General features: G+C 39.0%; 1 protein-coding gene across 2 annotated transcripts in view; it reads left to right on the top strand.

Moving 5' to 3' along the window:
* Positions 1 to 22,979, top strand: part of cacna1ha (calcium channel, voltage-dependent, T type, alpha 1H subunit a) — a 132,962-nt gene that overhangs the window by 96,237 nt on the left and 13,746 nt on the right. The window contains exons 13-29 of one of the 2 annotated variants that reach the window (XM_011478367.4): positions 2,852 to 3,003; positions 4,249 to 4,434; positions 4,542 to 4,659; positions 8,602 to 8,757; positions 9,264 to 9,351; positions 9,436 to 9,704; positions 11,025 to 11,372; positions 12,113 to 12,216; positions 12,446 to 12,569; positions 12,767 to 12,835; positions 12,939 to 13,123; positions 13,202 to 13,328; positions 13,558 to 13,683; positions 13,932 to 14,021; positions 14,848 to 15,040; positions 18,083 to 18,234; positions 19,235 to 19,344. In XM_011478367.4, the coding sequence (XP_011476669.1) occupies positions 2,852 to 3,003; positions 4,249 to 4,434; positions 4,542 to 4,659; positions 8,602 to 8,757; positions 9,264 to 9,351; positions 9,436 to 9,704; positions 11,025 to 11,372; positions 12,113 to 12,216; positions 12,446 to 12,569; positions 12,767 to 12,835; positions 12,939 to 13,123; positions 13,202 to 13,328; positions 13,558 to 13,683; positions 13,932 to 14,021; positions 14,848 to 15,040; positions 18,083 to 18,234; positions 19,235 to 19,344 (2,597 nt within the window). Of the gene's footprint in view, positions 1 to 2,851; positions 3,004 to 4,248; positions 4,435 to 4,541; positions 4,660 to 8,601; positions 8,758 to 9,263; positions 9,352 to 9,435; positions 9,705 to 11,024; positions 11,373 to 12,112; positions 12,217 to 12,445; positions 12,570 to 12,766; positions 12,836 to 12,938; positions 13,124 to 13,201; positions 13,329 to 13,557; positions 13,684 to 13,931; positions 14,022 to 14,847; positions 15,062 to 18,082; positions 18,235 to 19,234; positions 19,345 to 22,979 lie in introns of both variants that reach the window. The other variant, XM_011478366.4, reaches the window with a different exon arrangement.

The following is a 22,979-nucleotide window of genomic DNA, read 5'->3' as shown; positions in this document are numbered from 1 at the left end:
AATCCAGATTGTGTTTTAGAGGTCTGCACACCTGCAGATGCTTAAATGCTCCTTTGGTTTGAATTAGCATCACCTTGCTGTTTTTCACTCTCCTTAATTCTTTGTACGATGCCCTCTTTGTGTACCACAACCTATTATGTTATCCTGATGTGGTTTGGTCACCTTGCAATTTTTTATTTATTTCTAAATATTCAGTTGATTATGCATGGATTCGAACTTTTTGGGTCATTTTTAGGTCACTCCTCCAACCTTTAAAGGGGACATAATACATTTCTCTAAATTTCCAAGAGGGTTTGTGTGTGCTCGAGGTGGAATGAGTTTGGGTTGGGCTTTGGCGCCCTCTTACTGTCATCATGGTAACAATATGCACGTTTGTCTAAAATGCTTTAACTTAAATATAGCTTTTTTTAAATGTATTTTTTTTTTTTATATTGAATATTTGTATTTGAAAACATTAATATTAGTAAGATATGTATTTGGTTTCATATGAAGCCATTTATAGTGCATATATTTTAATTTAGAGATGGCTCTATCTAAAGTCCATTTCGGTGAAAATATTTACAACAAATAATATGTTTTTGCACCATACAGCTAAACAGATTTACCCATGAAATCTATCTGGCATTTTAGGACATGTTTTTATAGAACTATAAAAATGTTAGTTTCGTATATGATCGATTTACGTACTTACGTGGTATTTACATGGTACTTATTGTGTAACTACTGGGTACTTTCAGGGTACTTACATGGTACTTTTTATTGAATTTACTGGGTACTTACATGTTACTTTTTATGGAATTTACTGGGTACTTAAATGGTACTTTTTTGTGTCTAGTCTGTACTTACATGGTACTTACTGTGTTTATGTGGTACTATTTGGTTCATACCTATGTGGTACATACTGGGTATTTATAATATTCTTACTGGGTATTTACATGTTGTTCAAAGGTGTCTTTTGTGGTACTTACCGCATGTATGAACAAGGTAAGTACAAATAAAGTACCTTGAATTTAAGTCTGCACTCGTATGTTTCATAGTATTAACCATGAATTTACCACAGAAAGTTCCCCTTAAGTACACTGAAACTGGACTGTAAAAGAAAGTTAGCCCTATTTCCACTCAACTACATGGTACTTTCATTACTAAATACTAGGTATGTTCACTTGAATATTACTATGTACTTACCCCTTAAGTACAATGAAACTGGACTGTAAAAGAATAAGAATAAGACATTCTTTATTTACTGCGTTCCCAGTAATTCTAGAAATTGTTTGTAACATGCTACATGTTAGCATATTCAGAATATCTTAACTCCTAACCATGTTAGTAACATGTAAAAAAAAAAAATATTCCGACACCGCTACATGTTAACTGCTCTAGTGTATTCACAATATCTGTAACCTCCAACCTTGTTTGCAGAATGTTAAAAAATATCTGACACAGCTAAAACAAACATTACTGTGACTGTGCTAACTCCCAACCTTGTAGGTAACACGTGAAACTAACCCACAGTCCGACATCACATTAGCCGTTTAGCGTATTCACAGAAACACCCAACCAAACATTTTGACAGAGCGACATGCCTCAAAATTGCTTCGTCATCAGTAAGCACAACCAGAATTAATCCATATAAAAGGTATTTCAGATTATAGATTACACCCTTTTTTGGAAAAAATTCAGGCTTTAAGTGCGTATTATAGTGTGGGAAATACAACACTTATGAAAACATGAGTTCCCTTTACTTAGAAAAGACATTTCAGCCTCTTAATAAGTCAGACGAAGTGGCATCTTCTTTCATTTAGCAGAACAAAAACAAACTGGCCGAATTAGCATGTTGGAATTTTTAAATCTGTGTTTACTTAAATAAAAATTAAACCATCAGCAAATTGGTTTGTCTTTGTGAGAACATTGGTTTTTGCTGGGGTGAGAATAAGATGTAATCAAAGAAAAGAGCTGGATCTCACTTTATATATATATCCTTACCCTCTAAAAAATGATCTTAGTTGGAGTTACACTTAAATAATTTTAGAAATATCAAAAAGAAAAACTTGGATTATTGTTTTAGACCAAACTCTACAGATGCACAAGACCATTATGGGCACCAATTAGACACTGTGGTGGAAGGCTGATAATATGGGATGAGCCTCATGAGTTGATCAATACTTAATCTCCAGAGTACTTTTCATATTACAAAATGCATGCTTAATATGGAAAAGGCCTTACCACAAGGGGGTTTCAATTGATCTCCATGAACAGTTCAAAGATATTTTTTAAGAATTTGTCAGGTCTGCTTTTTAACATTTGACCTGACAAAGAAAGAGCCGGAAACAAAATTAAAAGTAGTTCCTAAAGCATAGGTAACTTATAGTTTTTTCGCCAAGAAATGTATAGTATGTAAAGAAAGTATAAATCATGTACAGTAATCTACACCAGAACCCTTTTTGTAATTCGATTACTTATCTTAAACTTGAACTGCTCATTTAAGAACCTGCCCAGATGTGTTCCATTCTAAATTTTGTATTGCTTTTTTATTGTGACACACCACAGTGTGCTTGTGTGTAGCAGGGAGGCTCAGTTTAGTTTTTGTCGGATCACTGATTGTAATCCGTGATAAGCGGAGCAGATCTACTGTGATGTATTGTCTCCTCTGGTGGAGTGTGATTGATGGGGACCAACTGCAGCGGTGAACTTGGTCGATAATGTCTCAGCTCACGCCACAAACGACAAAAAATGGAGGGTTTTTAAGGTCCTGGGCCAAGAAAGTCAAGATGTGAATTCTGTTATCTCTTTGCCCTTATTTATGAATGTATTCATTTTTTTCTGAAGCAATTCATTTATTTTCTCTCTGCAGCCTGAGTACCTGACTCAAGTATTGGAGATCACCAACTTTGTTTTCACCAGCATCTTCGTCCTGGAGATGGGTTTCATGCTGCTGGCGTTTGGCCTTTGGGGCTACATCAAAAACCCATACAATATTTTCGACAGTGTTGTGGTTATCATCAGGTATGAAGACGCCTTTCAGCTTCATGTGCATTATGAGGCTTTATTGAGTCCACAACACCCTTGTTTACTGGTCCATTCCAAGATTCGATTCAGTACAGGGGTCCCTCGCTACTTTGCGGTACTCATCAATCTTCTTTGTGCCTTGTCTCCTGTGAAATACTGAATGTGTTCAGCGTGCAAGGATGATTACATACACTTTATTTTTCTATGACGGTTTGAACTTTGAGCGTTTAACCCTTTAACACCAGAGATGTCGCAGACGATGGTTAAATAAAACAAACTCTTTAATTTACTATAGGGCAAAATCCAAATTCTTCCCCTACTTCTGTGGCTTCTCCCTACTCCCACATTTAGCCCCTCCAAGTGGGGAGTTCTAAAAAAAATAGTGTCTTCAAATTTGGACGTTACTAATATCCAAATTTGAAGACTCGATGACTCATCCAGTCATCTTCATGACTTCGGATTTATAATGTTAAAAAGTCCTGTAAAAATAAAATGTCTTTACTTACATTTAAATTTAAACTTCTGTGCTTTAGAGCACACCCACATGAAGAAATGCATTTCTCTTCCGTGGCACAGCATGACAACGGATCACCCTCCCAGCGGAGGGATATCCAGTGATAGTTCTCTACGGTATCCCCTTAAAAAAAAACCGTTTGGACACCACTACAGCTCCAAATGCCCCTCATATGGAGGCAATTGGAGGAGCCAGAGGGGTAGGGGAAAAATTACGCGATCGTATAGGGACATTTCATATTGGCTTTGCACTGATATGCAATACATTTCCAACATTAACTGTTGCATTATGGCACAAAGCAGCCTTTTTTTGCAACAGAATTAGCTGATTTATGTTGATTGCTTAAATCACCAACTGCGTAACGTCACTGCTATACAGTGTTGCATATCAGCACAAAGCTGAGTTTTTCCTGCTTCAAAATCCACTAGAATTACAATAATTGCATATACGGTTTAAGAGTAACGGTAGTCGACAGAACGTCAGCACTGAAGCTGAAGCTCTGGTGTCAAAATGTTAATTCCTGTCTGAGAAAACTGTAAAAAGTGTGTATTAAGGGGTTTTACAGCCTTAAAAACATCTATAATTATCGTTTAAAAATAAAGCTTGAGTCCTTAGCAGATTTCACTTTGCGGTTTTTCTGTAAGATGTAACTCCTGAGATAAACGAGGGATTACTGTATATGTTTCTGAAATGTTGCTCGGCATACACAGCGTTGTCCTGTTTCTCAGTGTCTGGGAGATATCTGCCCAGGCGGACGGGGGGCTGTCGGTTCTGCGAACCTTTCGTCTGTTGCGCGTGCTGAAACTGGTTCGCTTCATGCCCGCCCTGAGGCGACAGCTGGTAGTGCTAATGAAGACCATGGACAATGTGGCCACCTTCTGCATGCTGCTGATGCTGTTTATCTTCACCTTCAGGTGCAGAAAAAACCCTGCACACACTTTAGACCTACATTTTCTTTATGACATTTTTTCCCTAAGCATACATTGAATGAATGAGGATTCATATTTCTTTCTCTCCACAGTATACTGGGAATGCATCTATTTGGTTGTAAGTTTGGCCTTCGTTTGGAAAATGGAGACACCATCCCCGACCGCAAAAATTTTGACTCTCTTCTCTGGGCCATCGTCACCGTTTTCCAGGTTTGGGCTCATGCACATCTATTTTATTCTGAATGAGATTGCTCTGCCGCCATTTTAACACGATCTTTAATAAAGCAATCCAGAAAAATTACATGAAAATAACCTGTTTTACAGTGAGGCAAAAAAGTATTTAGTCAGCCACTAATTGTGCAAGTTCTCCCCCTTAAAGACAAAAGACAAGCTGATTTCGGTAACTTCTTCTGTAAGAAGATCCTCTTTCCTCCACTCTTTACCTGTATTAATGGCACCTGTTTGAACTCCTCATCTATATTAAAGACACCTGTCCAAAACCTCAGTCACACTCCAAACTCTACTATGGCCAAGACCAAAGAGCTGTCTAAGGACACCAGAAACACAATTCTTGACCTTCACCAGGGAAGATTATTAGGAAATGGAAGATATAAAAGACCTCAAGATCTCACCCAGTGGGGTCGTAAAGATCACAAGAATGTTTAGCAAAATTCCCAGAACCACACGGGGGAACGAGTGAATGACCTGCAGAGAGCTGGGACCAAAGTTACAAAGGCTACTATCAGTAACACACTACCCTGCCAGGGACTCAAATCCTGCAGTGCCAGACGTGTCCCCCTGCTAAAGCCAGTACATCTACTAAAGTCTGCTAGAGAGCATTTGGATGATCCAGAAAAAGATTGGGAGAATGTCCTATGGTCAGATGAAACCAAAATAGATATTTTTGAGAAGAACTCTACTCATCATGTTTGTAGGACAAATAATGTTGAGTTGCATCCAAAGAACACCACACCTACTGTAAAGCACGGAGGTGGAAACATCATGCTTTGGGGCTGCTTTTTTTCAGCAAAGGGACCAGGACGACTGATCAGTGTAAAGGAAAGAATGAATGGGATTATGCATCATCAGATTATGAATAAAAACCTCCTTCTATCAGTAAGGGCATTGAAGATGAAACGTGGTTGGGTCTTTCAGCATGACAACGATCCCAAACTTACTGGTCGGGTTACGAAGGAGTGGCTTTGTAAAAGGCATTTCAAGGTCCTGGAATTGCCCAGCCAGTCTCCAGATCTCAACCCCACTGAAAATCTTTGGAGGGAGTTGATAGTCAATGTTGCCCGGCAACAGCCCCAAAACATCACTGCTCTAGAGGAGATCTGCATGGAGGAATGGACCAAAATACCAGCAACAATTTGCAAAAACTTTGTGAAGAGTTACGGAAAACATTTGACTGCTTTCACTGCCAACAAAGGGTATATAACAAAGTATTGAGTTGAACTTTTGTTATTGACCAAACACGTGTTTTCCACCATAACTTGCAAATAAACTAAATAAAAAATCAGACAATGTGATTTTATGGATTTTTTTTTTTGCGTTTTGTCTCTCATAGTTGAGTTATACCTATGATCTCTCATCTTTTTAAGAGGGAAAACTTGCACAGTCGATGGCTGACTAAATACTTTTTTGCCCCACTGCATGTAAACCCCTTGGTAAGTCCAAATCCCTTCACTGCAAACTACAAAGTGCACTATGTAGTCCACTCACCAATTTGTAGAGCTCTCCTAATCTTCAATTCCAAAATCAAGTCCCCGAAAAATTTCCCCAAATTTCCCAAAAAAATCTGTGTGCATTGATGCTCACTAGATTGGCAAATATAGACCACAACGCATTGTGCTTAAACAATTTTCTGTATTTAGATGTATTTTTTAAATAAACCAACAACGTTATTATCATCAGAACAGTCGATCCATATAAAAAAGTTGTGATCATGATGTCCGAATTGCGAATTGCTTTATACTAGATAGTCCAACACTGTATATGTCGTCTTTTAGGAATTAGGGTGGGAATTTGGACACAGCCCCAGTTTGAATGCAATGATAGGATGAATCCTGAGACAAACCCAGGGTCTAACGGTTAGGTCCTGGATTACTAAGGGTTAGACTCTAACCCTCAGTAATCCAGTAATCCAAGTGTTTTTTACTTCTTTATACCTGTAAAATTGTTTTTATTTTATGTTTTATTTTGCACCTGTATTTTTTTGAAAATAAGTCCCCAGCTTTTTTTTTTTTTTTACAAAATATTTGTTCATCGTTTGACATGATAATGCCACAAAAAACTAAAACGCTGCAAAAACATAGTTTAATTCTCAGGCTTTAACTGTTTTTTTTGTTGTTTTTTTTAAATCCCCAAATTTGAGAAGAAACTGTTTTTATGGTTTATTACAAAGATCAAACATACAGACAAAATAAAAATGTATGGATCCAAAAGGAAAACTGTGTGAAAAAAATGGAAAAATAAAATAAAATAAAGCAGGGAAAACTCCCCTAACCTACAATGTTTCAATTTGTCCTATTTTTTCCTAAGTTTATCACAATTATGTTTGTTTTAAACCAAAATCTTTAACCTAATCAATTTTTTGAACCTTCACTGTTTTTTTTGAATGAAAACTAAACTAACGGCAGGTCGTTTCTACGTCTTTGAAAACAGCCAGTGTGATTGACTCACGCTTTGGTGCATACGGAGACCACTAAGGGTTAAAGCATGCCGTTGTTTAGTTGTTTGATGATGTGACACCAAATCCACGTTCATTAGCGAGGACAAACAGTGGTGGGAATCAACTCCCTCAGCATGCTTAATCAATCATGGAAGGGGCTTTGCTGACAGCAGAAAAAGTCAAGCCGGTTGATTGAAACAACGCAGAGTTAGATCTTAATTAGACTTGATGATTTTTTATTTATTTATTCCTAAACCCATTCATTATCTTTTTTTTTTTCTTTAAACATTCCTCATGCTTAATGAGAAAGAAAAGCTGAAAGAAAAGAAACAGAAACAGATATGAAATCGTCTTTATGCCATTGTTGCCAATCGTTGTTTTGAAGAATGCCATGTTTTTCCCTGGCAGCACTCATCAGTTCACTTTCACTGTGGCTTCTATTTTTTTTTGCTCTTCCTCCCCATGGAGACGTTGTTCAATTGCTCCAGATAGATTTTTTTTTTTTTTTTTTTCCCTGTGTGGGATGCGTCAGCAGAAGGAGGAATGCAGAGAACAGGCGACTCTCTGCAGAGCTGAGGAAGCATTTTATTCAGAGCCCATAGTCATCTGAAGCAGAAGCACCGACACTTCAGATCTATGTAGATGTGCAAATCCACAGCACTCATTTACAGAATTAGAGGAAAAAGTAAATTGCAAGTGGTCAAAGATGAGAATTCTGCATACTTTATTGCTGACAGATATCCAAACCTAAATATTCTGTTGAAAACTGGTGATAACTGATCGCATTTCTCCCTAAAACATGATAGACCCACTCGGATGAACAGTGGGTTTTTGGTGCTTTTAACATGTTCTGGTGGCTTTTTTTGAAAGATGTTTAAGCTTAAACTGTATTTCTGAGTATTTCTTTATTCAAGCTGATAGAAAAATTCAGTTAGAAAAAGATGATATTTCTTATGTAGATGACTAGATAGATCGCCTAGATGTTACGCTTTCATTTTCCTCTGACTCAAAACTGAACGGCTTGAAAGCTCCAATATAGCTCTCCATTTTTGTTGCACCGGTTGCTTGGGTTGTTAGGGGCTGTAAGCTAGCAAGAGCCTGTGTAAACAGAGAGCTTTCAGCAACATAGAGGGGAAAGGGGGTGGGGTTGCTCCGCTCCAACAGTCCCGCCCTCAACTCAGAGGCAAATTTCTAATGAACTCTGCAAAAGCTATGCTCTAGAAAAAAACACAGGTTTTTTTTTTTTTGGCTAAAAACTGCATAATCATAACTAAAAGACCACTGGGGAACATTTTTACAATAAATCAAAATATGATTGTAGTGGAACCTTAAGGCTCTAGCTTCATCTCCCTTCATTTTCTTACATTAATATCTTCCTCTAATCGGTGCATTTCTTTCTAACCTTTTCCTTTTCTTCCTCCAACCATCTCTAACCCCCAAATCATTCCCTGGGATCTCCGTCTGCCTCTATTCTCCAGATTCTAACCCAGGAGGACTGGAATGTGGTGCTGTATAATGGCATGGCCTCCACCTCTCCATGGGCGGCTCTCTACTTTGTGGCACTCATGACGTTTGGCAACTATGTTCTTTTCAACTTATTAGTGGCCATTTTGGTCGAAGGCTTCCAGGCTGAGGTGAGAATGACTCACATTTTTTTTTCTCATTTCTTTTTTGCTTTTAAAGCAGCTCAAGGGGTATAAACCAAAAAAAGCTGGACTATATGAACCTTTAAAATCAGCCTTTTTATGGTTAAACTTGATATGTTTGGGTTTAATATATGCAGAGCAGATTAAAGATTTACGTCTCATGCTTGAACATATCCCATCTGCATCTCTGTGCATATTTTATTAGAGTTAGAATAGCTTTTAATTAACTCCACTGGGAGCCATCTTTAGACTTCCGGTCTTGAATTTCAATTTTCCAAACTGTTGTGTCATTAAGACACAACTGCTTTTGTTGAAAGTGATTATAAAAAAACCCTCAAAAAACTTAAGATCCATACTGATTACCTTTTCACTCTAATCACTGTTACGGGCTCTCCCCAAGGTGTTTGATACATTTCTGCATTTTTGTTGCAAACAAAGCTTCCATCGCAGGCTTTGAAGGAGGCTCAGTTGTTTGGATTCATGTGTTTCTGTAGGGCGATGCCAATCGCTCAGAGTCAGACGATGAAAAGAAGTCTGACAACTCTGATGAAGATGAGAAGTTGGAACAGTTTACAGACATTGGTAGGTACCATGACCCTCAAAAACGTTATGTTTGGATATAAAAACCTACTAATGATGATGAAAACTTTATTCCAATTTTTGTAGAGCTAGAGATGACAGCCAACGGTCACATTGATGCCTGTGGCACGACAGCTCCACCTATTATTATGCGCACGGCGGCCACACCCATGCCCACTCCCACCAGCTCTCTGGGACCAGAGTCTATTCTAGGAGAGGAACTCTTGTACAGAGAGGGGACACCGAAGGACGGGGAGGTTGGACAGGATTTTTCGAACGCAGGAATCAGTCAGATGGAGTCTCGGACTGGAAGCTCAACATCCATAGACCCCTCCGCTTTTGATCAGCACTCACTGGTAAATTCCCCCAAGGTGCTATAATGTGGGAGAATTTGGGCTTCGAAGCATTCACACGATAATGATTCTCCTGCGCCTTTCCGTACGTAAAAACTCCTTCACACTCAGCGATTTCTGCAATCTTGGAATCAAAACGTTCAGGACATACCTGCTTTTTTTTCTATTTTTTTTATGTAAATTTTTTTTTAATATTGATATTTATATTTGGAGTAAAACAAAACATTTAGGATATCATGCAAAATCTTTTAGCATTTTATCATCTTCAGCAACCTAATTCAGCAGAAAGCATTTACACTAGCATTATTGCAGATAATACAACTTTTCATGTTAGTTTAGTAACTCCCTCACTCCAGATGCCAGCTTTTGCGTGTCTTGTTTTTTAGAAAATACCACCCTAGAGGTTTTTGTTACTTTATTTCAGTTTTTCAGATCCATCTTCCTGTTTTTCAGAGACTTTCAATAGACGTGTATCCACTACTTGTGAAATTGCGCAAATTGGATTTGCAATCATAAATTTGCTTAATGGAAACAACACAATTTTTAACAACTCGCATTTAAAAAAAAAAAAACGGTTTTGAGCTTGTGCAATCAGGGACTTAGATTTGGTATTGGCATATGGATTTTCTCTTTCAATTCACAGAAGCGCCAACCGTTTGAAAATTGATCATGGACAAGAAATAAATAATTGCAGTTTGTGCCCAGCCAGAATTATTCAACACCAAGTCTTTCATATTTCAGAATAGAGCTGTGAAAGAAAAAGCCTGAAGCAAGATTTTGCATTACTTCATTATTTTGCACCAAGTCTCTTCTGTAGGTGGCAGACATGCACTAGTGTTGGGTAGTGAGTGACAGTTTAGTGTGAACACTTAAACAGGCACCACGTGTGCTGTGTGAACGTATCATTATGGTCCCTTAAAGGTTCAGCTAAAAATGTTTTCACCGAAGCAGGTGGAACCCAAGTAGTGATAAAGAATGACGATGGATGGATGGATGGATGGATGGATGGATGGATGGATGGATGGATGGATGGATGGATGGATGGATGGATGGAAGGATGGATGGATCGATGGATGGAAGGATGGATGGATGGATGGATGGAAGGATGGATGGATGGATGGACATCCATTCTCCTACCTCATCATTTCTGTATGTGAAATCAACAGGAGACTGTAAAGAAAATTACCAGCTAGTGCATAAAAAGCCAAAAGTGCTGGTGGAAACACAAATTAACTTCAACATTTCTACGTTAAGAACCTACAGCAGCCTGCGCACCTACATTTGCTAGCACAAAGGCCCTAAACCCGTCCCTGGTCTTTACAGAGCTTCTCCAGTCCCGGCCGGCGCTCGCCTTTTCCACCCCGGGGTTCCAGCAGCTCATGGGGCAGCAGGCGCTCCAGCTGGAACAGCTTGGGAAGGGCTCCCAGCCTCAAAAGGCGAGATACCAGCGGCGAGAGGGAGAGCTTATTGTCGGAGGAGGGCGCAGACGAGGAAGATGGCCACGACAACACGGGGAGGGCTGGCCCAAACCAAAAATCTTTGGAGCAGCCCCAGGTGTCTTCCATGGTTGGGGAGCACAGTGATTGCAATGGGATGACACTGACATGCAGCCCCGATGAGAACGCTGACGCCAAAGATGACATATCTCTAGAGGATGACTTTGATGAAGATGTAAGTCAACATGAGTCACTCCTTTGACTGTGACTTTTACAAATTCCTTTACAGGTTGTCGTCTTGGTGAATCAGTCCAGCTTGTTTTCTGTCATTTCCTCTTCTTTGTTCTACTAAACTCTTTTGGTCCATGTTTTTGTTTCACTTTTCTGGGTCTTTTCATGCTTTATTTAATCGTCTCGTGTCGTATTTGTTTTTTCAGTTGGCGCATTGAGACTTGTTTATGTACAATTTGTGCAGTTGTTTTTTGAATTGGATGTCGGTATAGTGTGTAGCAGTCCACAGAGGGGTTTGTTTGCCTTCGTGTGACCTCTGCTCATGCTATTATTGACTCCAAATTGAGTTTGCAACCCCTCCTTTACGGCTCGGCCGTGATGATGTGTTCGCAGGAGTGTGTATGTGCACGTTTGCGTGCTTCTGATAAGACCAAACAAGCTTTGTGTACAATAGATTCTCCAACTTTTGCTGCTTTCAGGAAGGTTCAGTTTTTTGTTTTTAACGCTTCGACCTGGGCACTCATTCAGACATTCACAAATAAAGCCACACAGAAAGATCCTGATTGGCAGAACTAGAACTGCAGAACTGAGCGTTTCAATGTGAGATTTATGGATTTCAGTTTTTTTATATTCCAGTCATAAATAAAAAAAAGCTTAGATGTGGCACCTGTGTTTGTGATTCGTCTTATAGAAAAGTTTTCTTTTATATTTGATTTTTTTCTCTGTGACCTTTCACCTCTGCAGAGTCCCTTCAGTCACTGGCTGTTAAGGAAGATTCAGAACTTGAAGCCCCGCTGGTGCAAAGAGCACGAAGACTGCTCGCTCTACTTGTTTGATCCCGAGAGCTGGTGAGACTAGCAAAAACTCTGCATTTGCATTTACTTTATGCTGAAAATACCCTGACAGTCACCTCAGCAGTCTGTTCATCTGAGAGGAAACCTTAAGGTGGCATTTTATGGAATCACAGCAGTTTATTTATATAGTTTGACTATGTGCTTTGAAACTCTTTTTCCCTTACAAAAGGTTTTGCTGATGGGTACAGTCGTGTAACAGATCTCTCTCTCTCTGTGTTTACAGGTTTCGTTCATGTTGCCAAAGAGTGATTTCTCACAAACTGTTCGACCACGTGGTTCTGTTTTTTATTTTCCTCAACTGCATCACCATCGCCATGGAGAGGCCGGATATAAAGCCTCACAGCCTGGTGAGACACCCATTCTTGAATCTGAGCGCAAAAAAAGGATGGCAACCTGGGTTTACAGGGAAAGAGGGTGGCAGTTTGCCACAAGACATGCTCAACTTGTTCTTTATCTACCAAAAAAACAAACAAAAAAACAAGGAGTACTGTGGAAAATGGAAAAGCAAAGGCTTCAAAATGAGGATTTTGTTTTCTTCCTGCAGGAGCGTCTGTTTCTGAGCGCATCCAACTATATTTTTACTGTGATCTTCCTCATAGAGATGGCCATAAAGGTATCTATCACCTTAAAGTCCAATTCTCTTGATAATTTGTAGATCAATCAGCGTCCAACTGGAGCGTCGTTGGATAATCCCATGTTTTCTGTGGTTCCATCAGGTTGTAGCGCTCGGTTTTTGCTTCGGGAAGCAGTGCTACCTGCAGTGCTCCTGGAACATTCTGGATGGCTTGCTGGTGTTTGTGTCTTTGTTGGACGTTCTGGTCTCCATCGCTTACGTCGGCGAAAACAAGATCCTGGGAGTGCTTCGAGTCCTTCGTCTTCTACGCACGCTCCGCCCTCTGAGGTTGACGCCCCTTCCCGGTTTGATTGTGAACGCTCGTTTTCTCATTACCGCTGGGTTTCAACCTACCTTGCTTTTTAGGGTGATCAGTCGAGCACCGGGATTAAAGCTGGTCGTCGAGACACTTATCACCTCACTTAGACCCATCGGGAACATTGTTTTGATCTGCTGCACCTTCTTCATTGTCTTTGGCATCTTGGGGGTTCAGGTAAACTCACCCGGATTGGTTTCACATGCTCAGCTCAACTGGATTGTTTTCTCACTTGAAATTAAAATCTCTGAATTCCATTTTCTTAACTTCATAGTTAACCAAACTCCAACTTCCTCTCAATGAGCTTTTGTTCCCTGAAAGTGGAGCAAAAGCAAAGAAGCAGCTTGACACACTGAATGCCTTTTAACCAAACCTCCTTTTTGATCAACACCTTCTCCCTCCCCAGCTGTTCAAAGGAAAGTTCTACATCTGTGAAGGGTTCGACACGAGGAACGTCACCAATAAGTCCGACTGTCTGCAGGCCAACTACCGCTGGACAAACCGAAAGTACAACTTTGATAATCTCTTTAAGGTATGGGCGAGTTGGCACACAGAAAGAATCAGTGAAATGTAGCTGTGTTCTGGAATCTGTCAATTATCATTGTAGATTTTCAGTAATAAACTAAGTAAATTAGTATTGATTATCCTGCTAGCATACTATTATTGAACACATATTGCATTTAGAGGTCATCTTTCTTTAAACATGTGTATCCTAGCAGCATGTATCATATCTGTACAGACTTTCTGAGTGTTTACGGGACTTTTGTCATTTCTCTCCAGGCCCTAATGTCTTTGTTTGTGCTGTCGTGCAAAGATGGCTGGGTAAACATCATGTATGATGGACTGGATGCAGTAGGTGTGGATCAGCAGGTAATTTTAACTGCATTTTATTTATTAACCATATAATCTAATCTTGTGAATCGCTTGCTAACAAGTAATTCACAAATGTGAATCACTTAGATATAACGGTCTTATATATCGACTCCAATCATGTATATATCCACTTTCAAAGCATTTCCAGTGGTCTTTTAATTATGATGATGCCATTGTAGCCAAAATCAAAATTCTGTATCATTTTCTAGTTTGTAGTTTCTACACAGCAGCAATAGGTCATGAGAAATTTGCCTCGTAGTTGAGGGCGTGACTGTAGGCGTCGTCAATCAAACTGTCCCAAAGATGCTCGGTTTGAATTAAGGCGCCGTTGTGATGTCACAACGGCCCAGAGGCACACGGGCATTGTTCAGGCTCCCTGATCTGCACCGTCCAGCGTGCACAAACTCACGCTAGAAGTAAAGCTCGCACTTTGCTGCATTCACACTTTAAGTGCATCCAAGGCTAGATTTTGTAGTTGGCTGCACGGATTTTGAGACAAAACTGTTAACAAAAGTTAACTTAAAGGAATTTCTGAATAAATATACAAAGGTGACGATATATAGCATGTAGCTGCTCCTGAAAACACAGATAGAGGAGTTTCCTGTACTTTTGTTTTCCCTTAAGTTTCAAGACAAACTGTCTGAAAGGGCTTAAATAAATTTCAGAAATTATATACAAAGTTGGGGACATCTAGCATGTAGCTGCTCTTGAAACACCAGAAACCAGTTTCTCACACTTTAATTTGTTTCCCTCTAATTTCAACACAAATCATCAACAAAAGCAACAGAGAATGAAAATCTTTTTTTATTTTTTGTTTTTCCAGCCCGTGAGGAACCACAACCCCTGGATGCTGATCTACTTCATATCCTTTCTGCTCATCGTCAGTTTCTTCGTCCTGAACATGTTCGTGGGTGTGGTGGTGGAGAACTTTCACAAGTGCCGGCAGGACCAGGAGGAGGAGGAGGCCCGTCTGCGGGAGGACAAGAGGCAGAAAATGATAGATAAAAAGCGCAGGAGTAAGGAGAATGGAGGGGCTGGTCGGTAGTCTATTTTTCTGAGCACTGCCTGCTTTCAGAACTTGAACAAAAGAGAAAGAGAATGATTTAAAAAAAACAATAATAATAATTAAAACAGGCCTTAATGAACGCTCCAGAACAGAGGGGGAGTATATTAGACTGGCTCGCTCACACAAACATTGATTGATCACTGACAGAGGGTGTGGGCTTTGCCAATCTGATGCATGTCACTGCATGACTGCAGCCTCATCCCAATCCTCTACTGAACGTGCATGGAAGAGCACAATAATGAAAAAAAACACCAAACCATTGTATGCTTCCTCCCTAAGCAGCTAAGCTGTTCCTGCTGCTGCCAAAACGAGGAAAACTGGACCAGGATTTGCCTAAAACTCATCCATTCAGCTCCTAAAATGTGATGAGTTTTGTTGACCAGTCCACTTTAATTTTTTTTTTTTTTTAATATCTACTCCCTCTAGATATTTTTGCATGCAAAGTAAAGTGGACACATTTGCATTTTTTCCATACATTTTGCTTGATATATTTTTTTATGTGTGAGACACCAGTTCCCTCACCTTCCTCCAAATCCATGTGCAAGACCCCCGAGGTGCCCCTGGACCCAAACACGCTTTGACTGGCAGACTCAGAAACATAGCAGAAGCATCGCAGACTTTTTGGCTGCCTTGAACGCTTTGGGTTGAACAGCTGTTGACATAAAGGGACGCTCAGAGAAGTTCAAACTTAAAAATTATTAACAAAAACAATAAATCATGAAAGAGTTAAGTCTTTATCTGTTTGACCGCTTCTCCTGTATATATGTGTGCTCTTCTTAAAATCAAATCAAAGTCCTTTATCCCAATAATTAATAATAAAACCTGAACTCTAATTATTTCAGAAAGGTTTTTTTGGATGGTAGCAGTATTCTCAAAATATTTTGAGGTGGGCAAATCTACCCCAAAATCTACCCCAGAATACCTTTTTCAGAAGGAAAAGGTATTCAGTGTGACAATTATCTAAGATGTTTTTTTACATTTCAAATATAACTTTACATTATTATTCCAATGTAAATGTTATTTTGGAATTTTTTTAGATAGAAGATATACATGAATTACACCTAAATATGAATTTAGATGGATTTTAACTAAGTATTCTTTTTATAACAGAACCCTTAGACCCTTAGACCCTTAAGAGGGTCTAAGACCCTTAGGAGGGTCTAAGGGCAGGGATGTTTAGTTTAGTCAGTTTAGTTCAGTATAGCCAATACCTATTGAATTCTGTGACTTTATGTTCTTTATAATTCATTTTGATACACAATTATCAGTATGAAGCCCATTGAGATGACTATTGTTGTAAATATTGGGCTATATAAATTAAATTGAATTAAATTGAATCTGCACACTTATTTCATCCGTTTGATTACATAAGTTAACAATATTAACAATAGTTTTTCTCACTTAGGTATAATTTTAAAATCTAAAGATTTACTTGATTAAGTCAAATGTGGCAAAAAAAACAACAACAACAACGTTTATTTAATCTTACTCAGTCCATTTGTGGTGAACCTCAAACTAAGAGAAAACAGGACTTACAATGGAAGAGTGAAACTTACATTTTTAAAACGGTGAAGGGTAATTCACAAAAATGATTTAAACATATTGTTGCAGTGGCTGATGGGACACCAAAACTGTGAAAACAATTTGAACCCAACCAGAAAGCAAACTTGATCTCAAGCCATTGACTATAGATGAGAACTGGACCCAGTGAGTGTGACATCATCCATAGAAAATTACCTATAACAAGTCAATTTAGTCGGCATTTTTATCGCAATACGGACATCGCTATTTTGTTGCCAGACAACATCAGTAAGCACTGATTGGTCTGAATTGGTTTCAGTCATTGTTCCTATGGCAACCACTCTTACCAATCAGCTGCGAGCTTGTTGTAATGCAAGACCACACTTTTATTGAGGCATCCGATTGGATGGAATAACTTTCAATAAAAATACCATGACAAAAATTAACATTATTAAGGACATGTTAAAAAACAGTAGCAGAGCAAGAATGGTTTTTATGACTAATATAGCCATTTATTTCGCAATAGAATTCTACATAGGATTCTGGCTTCTTAGAACCAGCGGGTACTTCCTGTTTGGAACGTGAGAGGGAGGTGTCACTCAGTCCAGTTCTCATATACAGTCAATGTCTCAAAAATAAACCAAGAAATCAAATTTAGAAAAACGGTATCAATTTTTACAGGTTCTAGCTTTAAGTTCCAGCCTTAAAGCTAAAGCTCTCGGCGGATGCTCCTATACCTGATCATGGGGCCCTAAAATTTGACAATATTGTATCAACTTATTTGAAATTTTTACAGAATAGTATGCTACTTCTTGTGCTTTATGAAAGACAGATGCTAATATAACAAATTAGTTCATTTATTAATTTATTTATGTTCTTTTTTTTTGCATTCAAAACACAGATTTCTTCTTTTGACGATCCCTTGAAAGAGTCAAAGTTTCATATAAATGATGATTTATGCATTTTTATGAGTGTAAGAAAGCAAAAGGTTTGTTCTAAGGAAAATTTTTGATGGAGGTGTTCCATCAGTCCAATGCAGTAACTGTTTAAAAAAGGCTATTCAGTAGAAGAAGCCGCTGTTCAGTCTCTAAAACTGCAGTCTAGCACTCTGGCGTGTTCCGTTTCAGACATGTGACGTGTCAGGTTGCGTAGTCTCTTGGGGGAGGTAAAGACTGCTTTGGAAAACAGAAAAATGTATCATTAGTCTGCTGCTCTCCTTAGCGGTGTTAACAGAAAGCAGTATGCACAGGAGTGAGGAGCAGGAGCAAGGTACATAACTGAGCATTAAATGGGCTAAAACTGGGCGAATGAAACAAATCAAATGGAATCTAATTGTCTGAACAATGATGGCAGTGACTTGCTTCTCCCCACCTCTCCATCCTAGTGCACACTACTTCACAAGAAGAATTTCAGAACATTGTTCACATGAGCATTTCTTCTTGTCTGCTTCTTGTTCGTTTCTGCTCTCCAGGGGCCATGCAGAGGCCATACTATGCAGACTACTCTCCTGTGCGCCTGTACATACACAGGCTGTGCACCAACCACTACCTGGATCTCTTCATCACCTTGATTGTTGGCATCAATATCCTTACAATGAGTGTTGAACACTACAATCAGCAGCAGGTGATGTCTTTATGTCTTCACTTCCTATTTATTAATTATTTATCCCTCATTGTAATGCTGCATTCACACCGTACCCGATTCGCTCATCAGGGCCGTCGTGTTTCAATGTTAAGTCAACGTACAGATGCGATTTGAGGCATGATTTGGGTGTCAAGCGCTGCGTGACGAAGTTGGTGCCCAGTTAGGGACCTTGAGCCTTGAGGGACTCGATCAAAGGGTAGAAAAAAGATCCAATATGGCTGCTCAATGCGGGGATTTTTGTCCTAAACTTCCATCCATTTTCCCAACCCGCTGAGGGCACGGGTTTGTTGGAGACTGCCCCGATTACCGGACAGGTCGCCAGCCTGTCACAGAGCCCTGGAGCTGAAGCGATCTAGCCCGCTATCCTAGCCAACCACCCGTTGGACAGCATAGCGAGCTAGTTAGCTCCACTGCCCAGGGTAAAGCAGAGCTAGCGAGTGCCGTCACCCAGGCTACTCGTCCCTGGGCAGCGGAGCTTGCTATGCACACTCTAACCCCATGCGCTTATGATGTTTTTCTTATTTTCATTAGGACAATAATAAAAAGATCCTTCAGTTTTATTTTTCCCCTCTCGGGTTAATGCTCAAACTAGGCCACAGACAGACAGAAATAACGTTTAAAACGTCCATAACCCCGACACAGCTCCGGATGCGAAAGTGAAGTACCGTACACTGCACTGGGAGAGACTCTGAATGATCTGCGGAACCCAAACACAGTTACTGTATGTGCTTGCTGGCGTCTCTGTAGAGTTCTCCAAAAAATATTAATCCAAGCTACTCACTCAACATCATTCATGTTTTCCATGATGTGGTAACGAATGAAGTCCAGAAAAACCTTGGCATCGAGCAGTAAATTTGACGTGGGTTAAAAGAGAGGCGTGGAAATTGCATCTGTTGTGAATGCAGCATTGAACTGTTATTTTTTAAACTAGTTTCTGGGAAAACTTTTTTTTATATTGACTGCATTTCTGTGTGTGCAGTATTTAAAGGAGGCTCTGAAGGACTGCAACTACGTGTTTACTTTCATCTTCTTCGTTGAGGCCCTGCTTAAGCTTGTGGCGTTTGGCATCCATCGCTTCTTTAAAGACAAGTAAGCAGCCCTTTGAAAATCAGAGCTGCCGTCAGTTAAAACGCTGAGAACGGCCTCTGGTCCTACTTGTCTTTGACATTCAAAAAATAAAAAATGTCCTGCAAGAATGCACTTCAGCTGTTGACTACACCCTCAGTCACAACTTGCCCTTATAGGTGGATAAAGGATGTCTGCGAGTAGAAAATGGGCAAACCTGTATGGAACACGCACAAAATATCAAGTTAGTAGGCCCATACAGGCAAAATATTCATGCACATTTTCTACGTGCATGCTGCTGGCAACAGGTTGTAGCAAACACTTAAGGAGAAGTAAAGGTTGAAGTAGGTGAGGCACAGGTGTGTCCTACAGATATTTCATTTTTTAGCCCCCCCAAAGACTTTTTAAGCGATAAGTGTACGGTGACTGTTAGAAACAAGAATATCGACCAGAGTGTAGTTTATCTTGACATCCTACGATTATCTTGGGTATCACCTACACAAACGGCACCATATCCACGAGGTTGGTAAGGAGCCATTACAGTAATCTTACTAACGACTACACTAGCTGCGTCTACATGGACACAAGTAATCGGAATAAAAGCCTGATCAGAATAAAAATGCTTCATGTAAACACGCCATTCAGAATACACTGACCCGACTCATTTCGATTCAAATTTCTTTTAGATTAGGTGCAGTTACATGTACAGAATATCTTTGATCGGATCAGATTAGAATTGGACTGTGTAGATGGGCCCTGTGTTCTGTAAAGCTTTACCCGATTATAACAAACGTTCACACACGCCACACTTTCAATCGGAGTAGATCATTTTGACATGTGCAGAACTATCTAAAATACCGGAATTGGCCGTTGTTGCGGCCTTAGTGAGGCCTTCCCAGGTTCGGATGGTTAGGATATCAAAAACCAGATTTGCAAATGGAAAAAAAGCAAAAATCACACAAGTCGGCATGAATTTTCAAAGCTTTTGCAAAAGGGAGAGCCAGTGGCGTCCGCAGAAAAAGGGCTTCGCTTCTGCTCTGTCCCCCCCCTCACAGCAAGCAGGTTTTATTATCCGACGTGTGTGAGACAGTGATAGCATAAAATGACTCTGTGTTCATTCTTACAAGCACGAAGTTAAGAGACAAGCCGTTCCTGGTATAAATAACAGTTACGACCGTTTTCCTTCAGCACAGACAAAAAGCATACTAGGTTTCCTCATAAAATGTGTGATAGGTGTAAAAGTATAATAAAAGTCGGGATGATAAAATATCTAATCATAGTAGAAGAAGAAATAGCGAGTTCCATTATATCAGGATCGGACCAACAATCGGCATAACCCACCTATCTCCATCAGAAGGAAATTTTAATCCGAATGAGTCTGATTGAGTATTCCAAACAGTGTTTACATGACGCATTTTTATGCTGATCAGGTGTTTATTCTGATTACTTTTGTCCATCTAATCCCAGCTATTGAGAGGGGTGGATTATGCCAGTTGTTGATCCAAACGTGGTGGATACAAACAATTTATTCTGATGGTGGGTCATCACTGTGCTGACATTTTATGTCAGACGTAGATCGTATACAGTCAACAGTAGGCTTTGGAGCGGGAGCAGGACCGGTGTAGGTACCAAAAGTATTCGGCCTGCAATAACTGTTCGGGGTCCTGCGACTAATGATGACGTCACACTACGGTAACACCACTTGGACAAACTACATAGCTACGTAGCGTCGAGATCTGCTAAGGGGCTATATTTATAACCTAAAGTTCTTTTCCCTCATAACTAATAAAATTTTTAATTTTAAGTGTGTCTGACATAATTGTTTGTTACACCAAATATATAAGACACATTGACAATATAAACTTATTTTTCCAATATGAGTAAATGAATGACTGTATGAGAAACAGGATTTATTTATTGTGGGCACCAGATATGATTGAAAAGTTTATATTTTAAAACATTAAAATTAATAATGTACTAATTACAAAAAAAAAAAAAAACAGCACACACCTTATTTTTTATTCAATTTTTATGTATTATTTAAGTTATTGAAACAAACAACCAACCAAAAAACAAAGAATTAGCACTTAAACAAATGCTAAATGTCTTGAATCCAATTTTGATAATATGCTGAAAGGGGAGTAAAAATAAGTCCCTTGTGATATATAGTAAGAAATTTAGATGTACAAATCATCCACGTTTCTCAAAAAGAACTGTATTAGCTCTCACGAAGAACAATGTTAGCGTGTAAATTTAGGACCAATCCCTATCTTAAACGTCAACAGACCAACGTACAGCCAATCACATAATGTGACTTCATCATTACTCGCAGGACCATGAGGGACCCCGAACAGTTATTGCAGGCTGAATACTTTTGGGACCTACAGCGGCTGGCTGCTCTGCGCGAGTGAACCAAGTCTCTGGGCAGTGGGGGTGTTAGAAAAAATCGATTCTGATATATGTATCTGATATATTGTATGTATTAACTGTTTAAACCAAGAAAATCGGCTGTTATCAGTAAAAGAAGAAATGCCAACCTTGGACAATTCGACAGTTTATGGACCCTTTTTATTTTTCCCCTACAGCATTACTTTATTATATAAAAAAATAAAATAAAAATACAAAAAAATATATATAAAAAGAGTAAAACAAATGATTAATCACTTTTGAAAAGTGTTAAATTGATTGACTTTTGATGATATTACTTCACTAGCTCCTAAAATTGATAAATTGATTCAAAAATCTTTCCTAATGTAGCATAACTTTGCACATGTTTTTAACTTTTGATACTTGATGAAATTTTGCTATGAAAATTCCTGAAACAGTGTTGTGTCTATTTTACTGATATAGTATTATGTTTTAAAGCATATGAATGACTTTTAAAAGTAACATAATTTGCATATATTTCAGATGCTGCATTTGCCATGTTGATTTCTAAAATAGTTATTTTTGACGTAGTACTTAAGTAATTCATCTTTGGCATCTGCTTTATTGATACCTTATGATTGTTAATTCTGTCTGATAAAACCTAGGAACCGGATATTGATAAATCATGTAATAAAATGGTTATAGTATAACGGGGTGGGATTATATAAATTCGCTTCCTTCCACTCCCTTTCAAGCAATATTTATTAATTATGTCTAATTATCATAAGTTTGATTAGTTACTGTATGAATGTATAACTGATGATTATATTGTTTTTGTGTATTATTTCTATTTGATTGGTTGAAATAAACCATTTCAAATCAAAAATATATATATATATATCAGATATATATATCTGATATATATATATATATATCAGATATATATATCTGATATATATATCGCGATAGTTCATTTGGCGATACTTGTATCAATTCAAAATGCTGTCAGGACGATATTTATTTAATTATATCTGAGTGTCCTTCAGTGTGAGACTTTTCCACTTCACCCTCCTACCTACCGCTAGTTAGCAGCAGAGCACACAGAGCCTCTTTGAGCAGCTCTACTCTGCACAAAACAACAGGAAGACCCCAGCTAGAAGCAGCTTTTTCTGTTTTTTCTTCGGATAACCGTGTCTCCGAGCAAAGGAGAGGCTTCGGGACGGTGTGTGAGCTGCGGAGGCGTCTTTTAAATGCAGAATTGCGCTCTGCACTCCAAGCAGTCCTGTGAAACC

This window comes from Oryzias latipes, chromosome 8, assembly GCF_053564925.1.
Source record: "Oryzias latipes strain Hd-rR chromosome 8, Olatipes_Hd-rR_3.1".
Taxonomy (NCBI): domain Eukaryota; kingdom Metazoa; phylum Chordata; class Actinopteri; order Beloniformes; family Adrianichthyidae; genus Oryzias; species Oryzias latipes.
The sequence above is the reverse complement of the archived record's forward strand: the minus strand, read 5'-3'. Positions and strand labels throughout refer to the sequence as shown.